The sequence below is a fragment of the Taeniopygia guttata genome, chromosome 13, assembly GCF_048771995.1.
Source record: "Taeniopygia guttata chromosome 13, bTaeGut7.mat, whole genome shotgun sequence".
NCBI classification, from domain to species: domain Eukaryota; kingdom Metazoa; phylum Chordata; class Aves; order Passeriformes; family Estrildidae; genus Taeniopygia; species Taeniopygia guttata.
The window spans coordinates 9,682,522-9,696,801 of record NC_133038.1 but is presented as its reverse complement, the minus strand read 5'-3'; the positions used below and the strand labels follow the sequence as shown (position 1 = coordinate 9,696,801).

General features: G+C 47.6%; 1 protein-coding gene across 4 annotated transcripts in view; it reads right to left on the bottom strand.

Moving 5' to 3' along the window:
- The window catches only part of HTR4 (5-hydroxytryptamine receptor 4), a 66,023-nt gene that overhangs the window by 40,496 nt on the left and 11,247 nt on the right, over positions 1-14,280 (bottom strand). For 3 of the 4 annotated variants that reach the window (XR_003962647.4, XR_003962648.4, XM_041718927.2), the window contains exon 2: positions 8,390-8,471. Coding sequence is in view for 2 of the 4 variants with exons in the window: in XM_041718927.2 (XP_041574861.1) it covers positions 8,390-8,415 (26 nt within the window). In the remaining 2 variants the exon portion in view is untranslated. Of the gene's footprint in view, positions 1-8,389; positions 8,472-12,500; positions 12,642-14,280 lie in introns of all 4 variants that reach the window. The other variant, XM_030283895.4, reaches the window with a different exon arrangement.

Genomic DNA, 14,280 nt, shown 5'->3' with positions numbered 1-14,280 from the left:
ATTCCTCAGCATAAAAAAATCATTAGGTCTTAAGCACCTAAAAAACAAGATAAGCTACTTTAGAGTAAACCTGATAACGCATCTCTGTATAGAAACAGGACAATAGGGAAGGGATGATTTGATCTCTGCCTTTCCAGCTGTTACCACATCCTTTTCTAAAATATTAATCAGAAGTCAGCACTAATCCAAAAGCATTTAATTTCCTTTAATGCCTTTAAATGCTGCAATGCTTCGCTTCAGCCCGTGCAGATGGCAGGACAACTCCTAACAGATCCCAGTCAATTATGTCCTTCACTTCTGTTTTAGAAACAGATTGAAATTAAAGTATTGACAAGCCAGGAATAAACAGCATCACAGTATCAAAATAACTCGGTCATATGATTCGCTTATTCGAGTGGTTTTTTGGGAAAAAAAAAATCAAATAAATTGTGGCGGTGGGGTGGGAGGGAAGAGGTTTTCTCCTTTTGTGCTGGTTTGAAACAGAACTGATCCCATCACCAAAGCTGCACCTCCGCTCCGAGAATCTCCCGGAGGCTGAAAGCTGCAGTGCTCCTGAGAATGAAGTGTTTTCAGCAGCTGATAACACTGATTAAAACCAATTGTCAAGATGAAGCAAAGACGACAGGATATTTGAATGTTTTCCAGATTGCCTGTGTGGGCAGGCAGTCAATCCATGCTGGGAGCACTCCCCAGTTTGGGGACAGGGACCTGGGGAGACACCGGGACCCCCAGCCCTGCTCCCACCTCAGCCTCTGGGACTGAATCCTGGAATATCCTGAGCTGGAAGGGATCATCCAGCCCAGCTCAGCCCCAAAATCCCACCCTGGCATCCCTGGGAGCAGTGTCCCGTTCATTCCCTGAGGATCTGGGCAGTGCCAGCACCCTCTGGGGAAGAACCTTTCCCAAAATCCAGCCTGAGCTGCCCTGGCCCAGCTCCAGCCCTTCCCTGGCTCCTGTCCCTGTGCCAGGAGCAGAGATTGGAGCTGCAGACCCTGAAGGACATTTCAGATGCTAACCCAGATCTGGCTTTACATCACCTTTCAGTGCTTGTGTGTGTGTGAGACATCAGGGGCTCTGCCTGGAGAAGGGTTCAGGGATGCTGCTGCTGTATTTTCATAGAGCCACAGAAAGGTTTGGGCTGGAAGGGATCTCAAAGACCATCGAGCTTCACTCCCCCAGCCATGGGCAGAACTGAGTATAGAATTTCTTCCTAACACCTGATCTAAATCCCCCCTTTTTTTAAAGTTTAAAACTGTGCCCCCTTTTCCCATCTCTATCTCCCATCCCCTCAGCCTCCTCCAGCTGCTCCCCCATGGCCCCTCCAGACCCTGCCCCACCCCTGTGTCCCTCCTGGGAGCCTCTGCCAAGCTTTAGAGATATTTTTCCCACTGTGGTGCCCAACCTGCCCCCAGGACTGTAGGTGAGGCTCTCACAGAGGGCATGAGGGGCTCCCAGTGCCCAGCCCAGCAACCCCTGAGCTCTGCTGGCAGCAGCAGAACTTCTGCCTTTGCTCAGTGGAAATTGGATCTGGGGCTGAGCACCCACCCAGGACACTGAGATGCTTTATCCTGGTCTGAGCCAACAGGCAGGAGTTTGCACCTGGGGAATGAGGAGGAATTAAAGCCAGGCTGGGGAGCTCTGCCCGAGCCCTGGGGCTCTCCTTGCAGGGCACGAGTGCCCAGCAGACACCTCTGGGTGCCTCTCCTGCAGGGCAGGACACAGCCCTGGCTCTGAGCAGCTCCACAGTTACATAATTCACTCCCACACACGATAGTGCTGCAGGGCTGAGGTGTGTGAGTACAATCCCCAAAACCCATTCGACTGTCACCTAGAATATAAGCTAAAATTAACCGATGAAATCAGCATGAGATTAAGATCACGGTATTTACACGGAGCAAAGGCAGCTGCTGCAAATCCTTTGTTTGGCATCCTCTAACAGCTTCCAGAGGAGAGCCCTTGTGCCACCAAACCCCACCCTGACACATCCACCTGGGCTCTGCAGCACCTTGGGTCAGCCTTTTTTCCTGATCACACATTTGGAAGTCGTGAAACTTTAATCCAGCTGTCCCCTTCATGTGCTGAGCACCCCCCTTGTGTTCCACACCACCACAAGGCTCTGGGATAGGCAGCACAGGAGGAGCTGGAGCTGCTGCAGGGAGCCCAGGGGAGGCAGCAGGATGCTCAGAGGGATGGAGCAGCTCTGCTGGGAGCAAGGGCTGGCACAGCTGGGATTCTGTGCAGAGCGTTTTAATGGAGTTGCCAAACACTCCACAACAATGAAAAAAACCCCAAATCTCTGACTTAGGCAGGGATTCAGACACACTATTAGGCACGGCAGAGATGTTGTAACAATCATTTCTCTTCGTAAATGCTGCATAAAACCAAAGATCAAACACATTTAATCAGAAATGCCTTGAACAATTCCTGATTAGAATTGCTCCTCAAAGCGAGCCCATGGCCTCTACCAGACCCCACAGCAGTTTAGTGAGGAACAGAGGATGATGAAAGAAGCAGAACAGCAGTCCTGGCTTTTGGTGAATATTCCATAATCATAATGTGATTATCCCCTGTTCTCTAGGTGGCTCTTGCCTCTCTGCTGTCACCCACCAGGCTGAATGCTCAACAAACAGCACAGAGCTCGGGAGAGCTGATGGAATGAGCACCTCATTTCCAACATCCTCACTAATTGTCACTCATTTCCCTTCCATATCCTCCAAGTGCTGAAGGCAGAGCCCAGGCTGTGCTCCTGCACAAGAATGTTTGTCATTATTCTGCACAGGATAATTTTACCTCACAGAGGCATCACCATTACAGATATGCACATCTCCAGCTTTACTTCAGGAGTTCAGAAACAGGGGGGGACTGGGTTCAGATCCATGACACAGAGTGGGAAAATAAAGGTTTAGGCTCATACCAAATGTACTCTGAGTGCCCAGAGTTCTCACAGAATTGAGAAATTGAGAATTGTTGCCTCCTGCAATGACCATGTGCAGAACTGGGGTGCACAGAGCCCACAGCTCTTCAGGAGTTGTGCTGCTGCTCCTGGGCTCAGAGCATTTAATGCTTGTAAAAATTCCCCCAAAATAAGCCCTGCCCTATACCCAGAGATTTGTTACCACCTGATCAAAACCCCCTCTGGCAGTTCTCAGTCATTCTCATTCTGACTTCTCTTTCCCAAACCTTTGTTCCCATCTTTGCCCAAAGCCCAGGACTTGTAAGATGTTCAAATCAGAAACCATGAAGGTCCCGCTCTGCTTTTTCCAAAAATATTTGCAGTCAGGAAAATATTATTAGATGAGACGCCTTTAGCCAAGACCCTTGGAAGGGTCCTGGCACGAGGCTGGGTATTCAAATATCCAGGCTGTGCCCTTTTCCCACTGCCTGTTTACACCTTGGACAGCAAAAGACAAAAACAGCTATTGGCTGTCTAACTTCTGATATTTCCTGGAGAGTTTCCCAGTTTCAAACCTCCAGGGGAACAAAAAAGTTCCTTGCAGTTACCTCTGCTAATGGAAGACTTGGCACAGACAGGATAAAACACTGATTTCTAAAATACATTTTATTTGAGAACCCCCCAACCCGACCCCATGTGTGACTCCAAGCCACACAAAAACAGTGCCCAGCCCATTTTGAGCTCTACTATAAAAAACAAGGTTTGTTAAAGATAATTCCAGCCAAAAACCTTCCAGGCCCTGATGTTCACCAGCCGATTTTGATGGCCCTCACTGGTGTGGAGGCTCCAGACAGGTGTCCTCCCTAAGCAAGGACATGGAATGCCCTTGACTCAAGAGCAGAACACTTAAATTCCTTGCTTTTGTTTTATTAAACCTCCTGTACGTGCATGTTCTGAATACTCTCCACAAAGCCCTCACCACATTTCTCACTCCAAATAAACAAGAGAGGAGGTCGGGGTGCTTTGCGGATGGGAAGTGAAGGCTCTCAGCTCAGATGGAGCCCAGATACCACCCAGGAGTCAGCACCAGCACATTTTCCAGCCTGGGAAGCTCTGGGGGTGTTTGTTAATTGTGTTTAATTGGGGCTAAGCAGGGCAGGAGCTTCCAGCAGGAAGGTGCTCATCTGCAGAAGTCCCTGATCCCTGGAAACAGCCACTCCTGGGGAAGAGGGCAATGCCAACACGGGGACAAAAGGAATTTTGCCAGCCTAATGCTGAGGGGCAGCCCTGGAAATCAAGGAAGGTGTTGTGGAAAGCCCCTGGCACTGCAGCTCCCCTGGACAAAAGCTGGCAATAAAGTCCAGCCCATTTCAATCCCTGGAGCCCAGCCTGCCTCAGGATACCCCAGTTTTTAGGATGGTTTTCACATCCTTCCACAGCATTTTCCAGATCTCCGCTCGCTGCCCCTCTGTGCACAGACACTGACGCTGAAAATGTGATGCGAGACATGAAAAAGTTCATTTTTGTGGCCCAGCTTTTAGTCCAGGGCGTTTTCACGTGCACAGATTGCTCTCATACAAGCAGATGAAGTCTCACAGAGGCGTGTGCTGGCCTGACCTCCCCGTGGGGCTGAGCACAAACACGAACAGGAGTTGCCCCTCTGCACTCTCCAACTTTATTTCCAGAGCCTGTGTGTCCCCCTTGCTGCACAGCTGCCATCAGAGAGCACACTATTCATTTGCAGAAGCTGGAGCCAGGCTTAAAAACTCCATTAATTAAGTGTTGGCGGAGGTGTTTGGAAAGATGTTCCCATAAATATAGTGCTTTAAAGTGTTTCCCTAGAAACTGAGAAAAAAGTTGAACAATATGAAAAATACCCAGGCTGATGACTCCCCCATGGAGCAGTGCCTGGGCTGGAGGGAGCGTTTAGGAAAAAGAACTTTTCCCCCAGTGTTTTTTTTTTGGCTGCTGGAAATTTTTGGCTGGTGGCACAAAATATAAAAGTGAGCCTTTTAATCATTTCTTGCTCCCCTGAGCCCTCCTGCTCTGCCCTGGTGCTGTTGGCAGGTGGGGAATGCTGCAGGTTCAGGAATGCCCCAGTGTTTGAGTGCTCCCAGGACGTGGATTCCTCCCAAAGTGTCCCTGCTGTGCCCAAGCACCTCAGCACCTCCAGGCACAGAGAGGATACACCTGGCAAAGCCCACAGCCTCTTTCAGCTGGCTGCTTATAGGATTTCATGGAATCACTGAGGTGGGAAAAGCCCTCCAGGATCACTGAGTTCCACCTGTGCCCCATCCCCACAGCACCGAGTGCCACCTCCAGCCCTTCCTGGGACACCCCAGGGATGGGGATCCAAACCTCCCTGGGCAGTTCCAAGGCCTGAGCTCCCTTTCCATGGGGAAATTCCTGCTGCTGTCCACCCTGAGCCCAGCCTGAGGCTGTTCCCTCTCATCCTGGGTGCTCACCTGGCTGTCCCCTCCTCTCAGGAGCTGTGCAGAGCCACAAGTTCCCCCCTGAGCCTCCTTTTCTCCAGGCTGAGCCCCTTTCCAGCTCCCTCAGCTCCTCCTGGGGCTCCAGCCCCTTCCCCAGCCCGGGGGACCAGGTAGAGAAAAGAGGGTTTGGCAGAAAATCTTCTCAATCAGTTCATTTATCTCTGCAGAAATGCAAGAGCAAATCCCTTTCTGGCTGGATGCTGCTGATAGCACAGAAGGATTAGAGCTGCTCTTCCCTTGGAAAGGGAAGGAGGAAGAAAGCTCCAGGCTGATTGCAGCCTGTTAAATGACATTTTATAGCCTGCTATTTCTCACCTAAGCACAAGTGTGATCAAAGGACTTGAGATAAACAATGATTTAATGACTCCAAGTGTAGAAGCTGGAGAGGTTTTGAAAAGAGCTTGTGTACACAAGAATAAACACTTCTATTGCAACCTCAGCTGTTTGCTTTCCATGAATCCCCACTGCCAGGGCATCAGAGCACTCAAACACTTCCCTCAACTCCTTCCATTTCCTATATTTTGGATCATTTTGGTGCCTATTTGATTGCAACCACTCGGCCCAGCTCTTGTGCCCCTCAGGAGTGGCTGGAAGTGTCCCGAGCAGGGGGGAGGAGGCACAGTCCAGCTCCTCCAGGACATCCTGGAGCTCCAGGGATGGGTCTTTGAGTCCCTGTCTCTCCCTCTGTGACTTTTGCTCCTGTTTCCCCCAGGTTTGGATGGGGAGAGGAGATTGAGGAGCTTCCCTGCCTGTGCACAGCACCAGGAGCCAAACCCATCCCATCAACAGCTCCAGTTCTTGTGACCCACAGGGAAAAGGAGCCAGCACAGCAATCTCCAGGATTTGGGACTCACCAAACACACAATTCCCTCCCAGGGGCAGGGATGGACCAGCGCCCCCCGTGCCTCTGTATCAGGCCTTTGGGTTAAAAAATGGGATTTTGCCTTTGCTCCAGAACAAACACAACCAGTCCAACCGATCTGATCCCTTGTTCCCTCCCCTTGCTGCTCATTCCTCAAAGTCAAGGTAAGATTAATGAGCTGCACACAGAATTTCTGGAGGGCTCTGCACTTTTCAAGCCACAGAAACACCTTCAGCAACAAAGTGAGAAAACTAAAGCTGATAAAGCCAAGTTTGGAAGCAATTAACATCAGTCTAAAATTCAGTGGGTTTGGGGGCTCAGCTTAAAAATAAAAAGCAATTACTGCTGTGGCAAACTGAAATAATACCTTGTTTTTCCAAAGTTGACTTAGCAAAGGGAGCCTGCCTTCACCTGCAGCTTGAATGAAAAGGGTTTTGTAAAAGCTGTTTACCTGCACTGAAGGTGCTGGTGATTTTTTTTTTTTTCACCTGTTTATCCAGACTGTAAGAACTTGAGGAAGCAAGAGCCCTTTATTGTGTGAAGCACTCAGGACAACATCCCAAAATCTGCCTGGAACACAATTGTGGGATCAATATTTCCCATGTGTGGGAAAAGCCAGCATCCCTAGAGGAGACACAGGAGTCCTGCAACTTGATTAGAATAAAAGGAGAGAGTCCACTGGGGAATCTCAAAATTCCTTTTATCCCAAACTCCCGGCTGCATGTAGCTCTCCTCCTTTCCCCACTGGTTCTGCAATAGGATTTGTGCTGACCCTTTTACCTCTGACCCTAAAGTTCAGGAGTCAAACTTGTCTGGGGTCTGTAACAACCTTGCCCTTGAGGTTGCTGGAGACATTAGGAGCCACTTTAAAGCCATTAATTAACAGCCCCGGAATTGTTTGTAAAGACATTAGCACACATTTTCCCTTATCAGCATTAAGGAGATTTTCCAAGGGAAGTTTCAGCCAGCCCAGCAAAATCAGGTGTCAGCTTTGACACCTGATCACTCGAAGCTCAATTAAGTGTAATTTCCCAAATTGTTGCAGTCGGTAAAGAGGAAAGAAGAGGGAAGAAAGGTGAGGGGGGAAAAGGTGTGGGGGAAAAAAAAGACAGGGAAAAGGATGGGGAAAAGGCAGGAAAAAAAGCAGGCTAAAGAAAAAAAAAAGTGGGGAAAAAGGTGGGAAAAATCAGGTCGGGGAAAAATGTGGGGAAAAAAGGTGTAGGAAAAAGGGAACAGGGGGAAAAAGGCAGAAAAAAAAAGTCGGGAAAAAGGGGGTGGGGAAAAATGGTGGAGGGGGGAAGTGAGGAGAAGGGACAAAGGGAAAAGGGCAGGGGGAAAAGGCAGAAAAATGCAGGGCAAAAATGCCATGCAGAACTGGTGTCAGTAAGAGTCACCTGTGCTCCCAAAATGTAATAAGAGAGTGAGATTTGGCTCTCATGACATAAGGAGGGACTGTCAGACCAACAGACGCTCTGCCTCATTCCTGGCAGCTGGGAATGCTGAGCAGGGAGATGAGGGGAGCCTTACCCAAATCTGGGAAGGTTTTCATTGTCTCAAAGGCATGGCACAATTGTGACTTACACTGGTAAGAGCCCAAGCCAGGCAGAGTTTGGCCTCTCTGGATTGCTGTAAGCAAATTGAGATTTTCATTTCAAACCACTTGACAGGATCTCGTTAACCTAGTGCCTGTAATAAATGTACCCAATAACAATCGCCGAGTCACATGAAATTAAAAAATCCAATAAAATATAAATAGGGAATACTCGTGGGTCATTTATTTTTCTACTCTGGAATTAGAGAAAATGAGGTCTGCCACCTCCCTCGAGCTGTGATGAATTCAAGTTCCAAACTGAACTGTCAAAAATTTCCAGGAATGTCTCTCCAACATCACATTGCAACCTTTTCAAAATTCATAACATTTTCTACTGAAAAGAAATCCTTGACTTGTCTGGGTCACATTTGACACCTCTCCAAATACCAGGGTGATGTCACGTCCTCAGAGAAGCTCCAGGAAACCCCAAACCAGGCCCTGCTGTATGAGCAGAGAGCTTTATCTGCAGGCAGAGAGGAAATGCTCCCCTGCAGCCTTGGGGACACTTTGGGGCTCACTGCCCACCACAGCTGAAGAGTCCTTCCTCCTACCTCACATTCACATCAAGCTCTTCCATCACAGGCAACAGGCACAGGCAGCTGGGAGTTCAATGTCCATAGGAGAGACCTCATCCTGCAGCAGAGACAGAAACGCAGGGATTAGTTCCAGCATCTCCCCTAAAAGCAGATTTCCCCCACTGGAGGATCCAGCCCAGGTGCTCTTGGTGTTTTGGCCACCTGGGCACCCAGCAGCTCATCTTCAGCTGCTTTGGACCAGCACTTCCAGCTTTTTTTCCATCAGGCAGCTTCCCCCAGCCTGGCTGTGCCCTTTTCCAAAATACCTGCACACCTGCAAGACTTCCCCAGCAACTTCCCAACTTCCAAAGGTACAAAAAGTAGCTTGAATAGAGCCAAGCTGAAGAAAGCTTGCAAAGCCCAGGTGGGAAAACACAAGCAAGAAGGCTTGGTAAATTAGTTTCTGTTTTTACACAAACCTAAAACATTGACTTACCACTAAATTAAACCAGGTTTCCTGTGACACTCTATTGTGCAGCCTTATGAATACTTAATAGCAGTGCTCTAATTACAAAGAACTAAATGCTTTGCAGCTTGAGTTAAAATAAATGTACTTACTTCCAGCGCCACTAAGTGATGTAAATATTAATGGGGTTTTTAACTCTATCAAAATTCCATCCTGACTCCAAAGAAATGAATGCACCATCTTAATAATGTGCTTGTGCATTTGCTGCTGCTAATCCAGTGGAAAAAATAGGCTCAGTTTCGGAGCACTTGAGGCTGTTGATTACCCCTTGTGCTGTCTCGGGGGAGGGAGGGATAAAGGCACCACCACGGCGCTGTTCATGCCAGCCCAGATGCAAATAATGCCTCTGTGGCTCCTTGGCTTCAAAGGAAAACTGGAATAAAAGTGCCTCAGCCTTCCCAGACGCTGATGGCAGGTTTGCAATGCAAATGAGCCCCCCACTCTCCAGACCCGGCTCAGGTTTGCCACGAGGAGTAATTCAGGATGTATGTATTAGACATCATTTTGCAAGGGAAATTTTCTGGAGTCAAAATGATATTTTTATAAAAAGAAAAAAATCCACAACAAAACAAAAACACAGAGTTTGGCGGGTCCCTGTTTGCAGCTTAAACCTTCAGCTGGTGATTCTTTGATTCTTTGGGCACTCTGCAATCTGCTGATTCAAAAACTGCTGCTGTATTTTGCAAAGAAAAGGGTGAGAGGTCTAGAGATTCACCTCTGCATCCCTAAGACCTGACCTCCAACCTGAATTTGGAGGAAAAACCCTGTGCTCCTGCTCTGGAGTTCTTCCATGGGACAAAATACCTGGTATGGTTTCACCCTGTGAGATATCAGCATAGAACTAATTCTAATTTGTCCTGCAAAATGGATTTAAAACTCATGAATTATTTTGTATGTCAAAATTCCAGGTAGGGGGCCTCTTTCTTCCTTTGTTCTTCCAGGAAAAATTGTACTTGTAGTGTGCACTGATGTTACACAATATCTGTACCATCGTGCTCTCATGGAGACTTCCACAATAACCAAAACTTTCTATATAAGAGTGAAATAAAAACCCCAAAAGAAAAATTTCTGAAATGGAAAAAAAAATCTTCACATACAAAACCTCCCAAATAACAAAGGCAATCCAGGAGCCAGTGTGGAAAGCTGCACTGGTGGCACTGGGGAACTCAGGGGTGCTCCAGCTCACCTGGCACACCACTGTCCCCCTGGCCTGCCTCTGCCCCTTCCCCTCCTCATCTCCTGGGGGAAATGGGAAACCCAGTGAATGGATAAAAGGATAAACGCCATCCATGGATAAATGGATGGATCTATCCCTGGATTTAAGGCATTAACAAAGATTTCACCTGTCACAGCCATTGGGAGTGGCTGGTGGCCAACAGGAGACCACAAAGCCCCACAGAGTGACCTGCTGTGCCCAGGGGAGAGGGAAGTGTCCCCTCAGATGGCAGCAATGGCCACACCACCTTCCCTGCCAGCAGCAGCTCACTGAGACACTGACGTTCTCCATCCTCTTTATTTCCATCCCACTCAGCCCATCAGGTTCCACTCCCTGTCACTGCCGAGCTGGTGACAGCAGGAGTTGAGTCACCGTGCAGAACTCCCACCCCCATTTCCTGCGGCTCTGGGCTCTGGAGCTGCTCCTCCGCTCGTGCCACCCCAAAGGAAACACGTCCCAGGTGGGCTGAGCGCTCTGCAAAACCCACTTCCATCCCCACGGACCAACAGTGGGCTGAAAAACCCATTTCCATCCCCACGGACCCACAGTGGGCTGAAAAACCCATTTCCATCCCCACGGACCCACAGTGGGCTGAGCACTCTGCAAAACCCATTTCCATCCCCACGGACCCACAGTGGGCTGCAAAACCGTTTCCATCCCCACGGACCTACAATGCCCCTCCTGCCCTGCCAGGGATGGGTTTGAGCCCTGAACCAAAGCAGCAATGGGCAGGGACAGGCTCCAGAGGCAGGAATTGGGCCAGGGAACCCTCCCAGGGGAGAAGTGACACGGAGTATATTCCAGAGCACGGAACACCGCTGCCACAATTCAGCCATGGACAGCAGCTGGCAGCTTTTCCAACACTCATTTACCAGGGAACAAAGCAAGTAAGGAACCTCACACACCTTTCCCTCTGTCAGCAATTTGGCTTCCAGCCAAAGGCTTTTTTCCTTAAAAACAACAAAATTCCTCACCTGAGACCAAGAGATTCTTCCTTGGCCGAGGCTGAGACCCTGTACTGATCAGGGACCCTCAGTTCCTGAATTAATTCTGATTTAATCCATGGAGCCAGCTCCATTAGACACAAACCTGTGCACAGGAGACTCAGACTGGACCCAGCTGCACCTCAACTCCATCAGGAGAGCAAAGGGGTCCACTCTGAACCCCACAGCTCAGTGGGAGGGTCCCCCTGACCCTTTTGGGTCTCTGGTCACTGTGTAAATAATTTGTAAATCATTCCAGATCAGTTTTAACTCTCTTTTCCTTTGTATTTTTCCTCCCTGTAGTAAGGAACAGAGTGAGCCTTGCTGTTGAACTTTCTCAATTCACACTTTTACCACATCCTACCAGAATCCCTTCTGCCAATACCATTGGAGATAACTCTGAGTGATCAAAATTACCCATTTGTGACACACTCTGCTGCGCCACAGAGCAGGGAGGGGGATGTAAAAATAAAATAAAACTAAACTAAAAATACTAAAACTAAAAATACTAAAATAACTAAGAAACCCACCTAACTAAATAATAAAAAACTAAAAATACTAAAATGAAACTAAATTCAGTTTCTGCATGTTTCATGCTCTCAGTGAAGAGCTGGACTTATCACTGAGTGACTTTGTTCTTCTCTTTGCAACTGTGAGATAAAAAAATCCTCTTTCTAATGATGTTTGCCAGCTTTCTAGAGCACGGTGTGGTGTGCAGTGATGATGGCTGATTTCAGCACAGTTTTCTGGCAGACACATGTTTTTTAGGGAGTAACACAGAGCAGAAGATGTTTAGAAACTCTTTAGCCTTCCCCTGGAAATTGCTATCCTTTTCCCCTGAAAAAAATATCATTTTCCCCTGGAAATTGAACACCTCAGGGAGGAGTTTTTGGAAGTGCAGGGAGTCATTTTGCCCCCATCCAGTGTGGGATTCCTGACTGAGGCCAGCAGAACCACTCTAACATAAATCAAGCCTGCTACTGCAATTACACCCATGATTTCAAGAGGTTCCTCACTTTCTGTAGAGAACAGCTGCTAAATTGAAGCTGGGATTGAATAAAAAGAGAGGTGTTGCTTTGATTCCCTACACATTTCACTTTTGGGGTGGCGATTTTCCTCATAGCTGCATCATTAGCAGATAAAAAGAAGTTGTTAGCAGAGGTAAACTGGAGCAGACCTTCCCAGCCCACGTTAAACTGCTATTTTTGAAGTGAACAAAAACAGCTGCAGCATCAGCATCCAAAAATTTGCAATGAATGGCCCACAAATTAGCACAGAAAAGAATCTGAATGTTGTCAGAGTTTGTGATTCGTAGTTCTTAATCTAAAATTCATCTACATCTAAAAATCTGCACTATAAAGCTCAGCATTCAGCCATCTCCACAGTTCTCAGGAGTGAGATATTCCTTATTCTTGAGCTCACCTGGACTCAGGCTGGGTTCCTCCTGTGCTAAATTACTTTGGAGGCTGCAGCATGCTCAGAGTGCAGGGATTTATGGATGGGATGGTCAGTGAGACTGGAAAGGGCACAGGCAGCATCCGTGAAGGTCTTTATTTTGAAATTCTGTGGTTTTAAACAAGAAAAAGGTTTGGTCACAACCAGGTAAAGCAGCTAAAGAAAGACCTGAAATTTCTATGAAAAATGTGATATAAAAGGTTGTCCTTTGTGGATTCATTTGGGGCAGGAGTCTGTGGCAGGGCAAGAGCTTCTGCTGGCCAGGCAGGTTGGAAATCCTCTAAATTCAAGGTGCTTTGGGGCATTTTTCACCGAAATTCCTTTATTTTCACCTACTGAAGCTCCTTTCTGTCCTCCCCAGCACTTGTGCCAAACCCTGATTATGAATCAGCTGGGCCTGAGTGTGCCCAGCCCCAAACAACTGCAGAGACTCCAAATTGTGGCACAGAAAAGCAAAACTTGACCAGTTTTCCATAAAGGAGTTGCAGAAAGGGAGCTGCCACCTTGGCCAGCACACCTCTGGAATTCCCTCCTTGTTTCCAGGCTCACCTGGCAGCACAGGGATACCTGGGGACAGCACAGCACCACTACAAATGTTTATAAAAACCCCAAAAAGTGCCTTTAAAATGGTGAATTCCTGTTTGCACTCCCTCTCTGGAGCACAGGGACACACAGGGGTGGAGGAGTAGCTGCAGCCTACAGATGCAGTTTGATGCTGCTTTTAAAAACTTCCATGTGGGTGTTTGCCAAAGGAGCTTTTCTTTTATATATATAATTTATTTTCTTCCCTGCTCGTGAAACAGCTGACTTTTATTCATATTTACACAGTCCCTCAGAAAGCAAATGAAAAACTCTTCCTGAGAAGTTACAAAGTATTAAATTAGCCAAAAGTAAATATTCTTTTTGGAAAACAAGTTCCAGGTGTGGCTGCCAGACTCCTTCCACCCAAAGCTGCAGCATTTAAGGGAACAAAAGAGCCTGCATATGACAAAAGGAATGTCACTGCTATTCAAATAAAAACAGATTTTGCTCTCAAGCAAAAGCTGTTTGAGAGCCATTTCTTTTACCTGGATGCTTTTCCCAGGGCTGGCAGTGGAATCAGGGGGGCTCTCAGTGCCCAGAATGATCTGGCAGCTTCCCAAGCCATTCACAGTCACTCGCAATGAGTAATTTATCATTTTGGATTTTTTTTTTAATTTCTATTTTTCATTCTTGCTCTCCCCGATCCTTTAAGATCCCCCCATACACATTTATCATCACAAAATTTTCTGCTTTGAGTTTGTTTTACCCTGAAATCCCCTGACTCCAGCAGTGCTCGGAGACCTTGCCACAAAGTCAAAAACTCCTGTGGCTTCGTTTTAGCCCATGGAAAAAGCTGCCAACTTTGTATGAGGAATTACAAGCCACAAGGGTTTGAGTAGTGTGGTAGCTGAATTAACACAGGGTGAAAAAGTAGAAAGTTGGGTTTTTTTAGAATGTAGTTCAGGGGGTCAAGATGGAGGGATTTGGGTGTGTCCTGACCTTCTTCTCCTTCTCCTTGCCCTCCATGTCTTGCTGTGCTGGTGACACTTTTCTGTTGGTTTAAGGTAGACACACTGTCCAACACAGATTATGAGTATTGGCACAGTGTTGTAAACAGACTGTACCTAACTTTTGATATAAAATGTAAACGCCACCCGAAGGGACAGGCAGATTTCCATGGATTCCTTTCTGGATGGACCTCAGCAGGTCAGAGAAAGAATGTTAC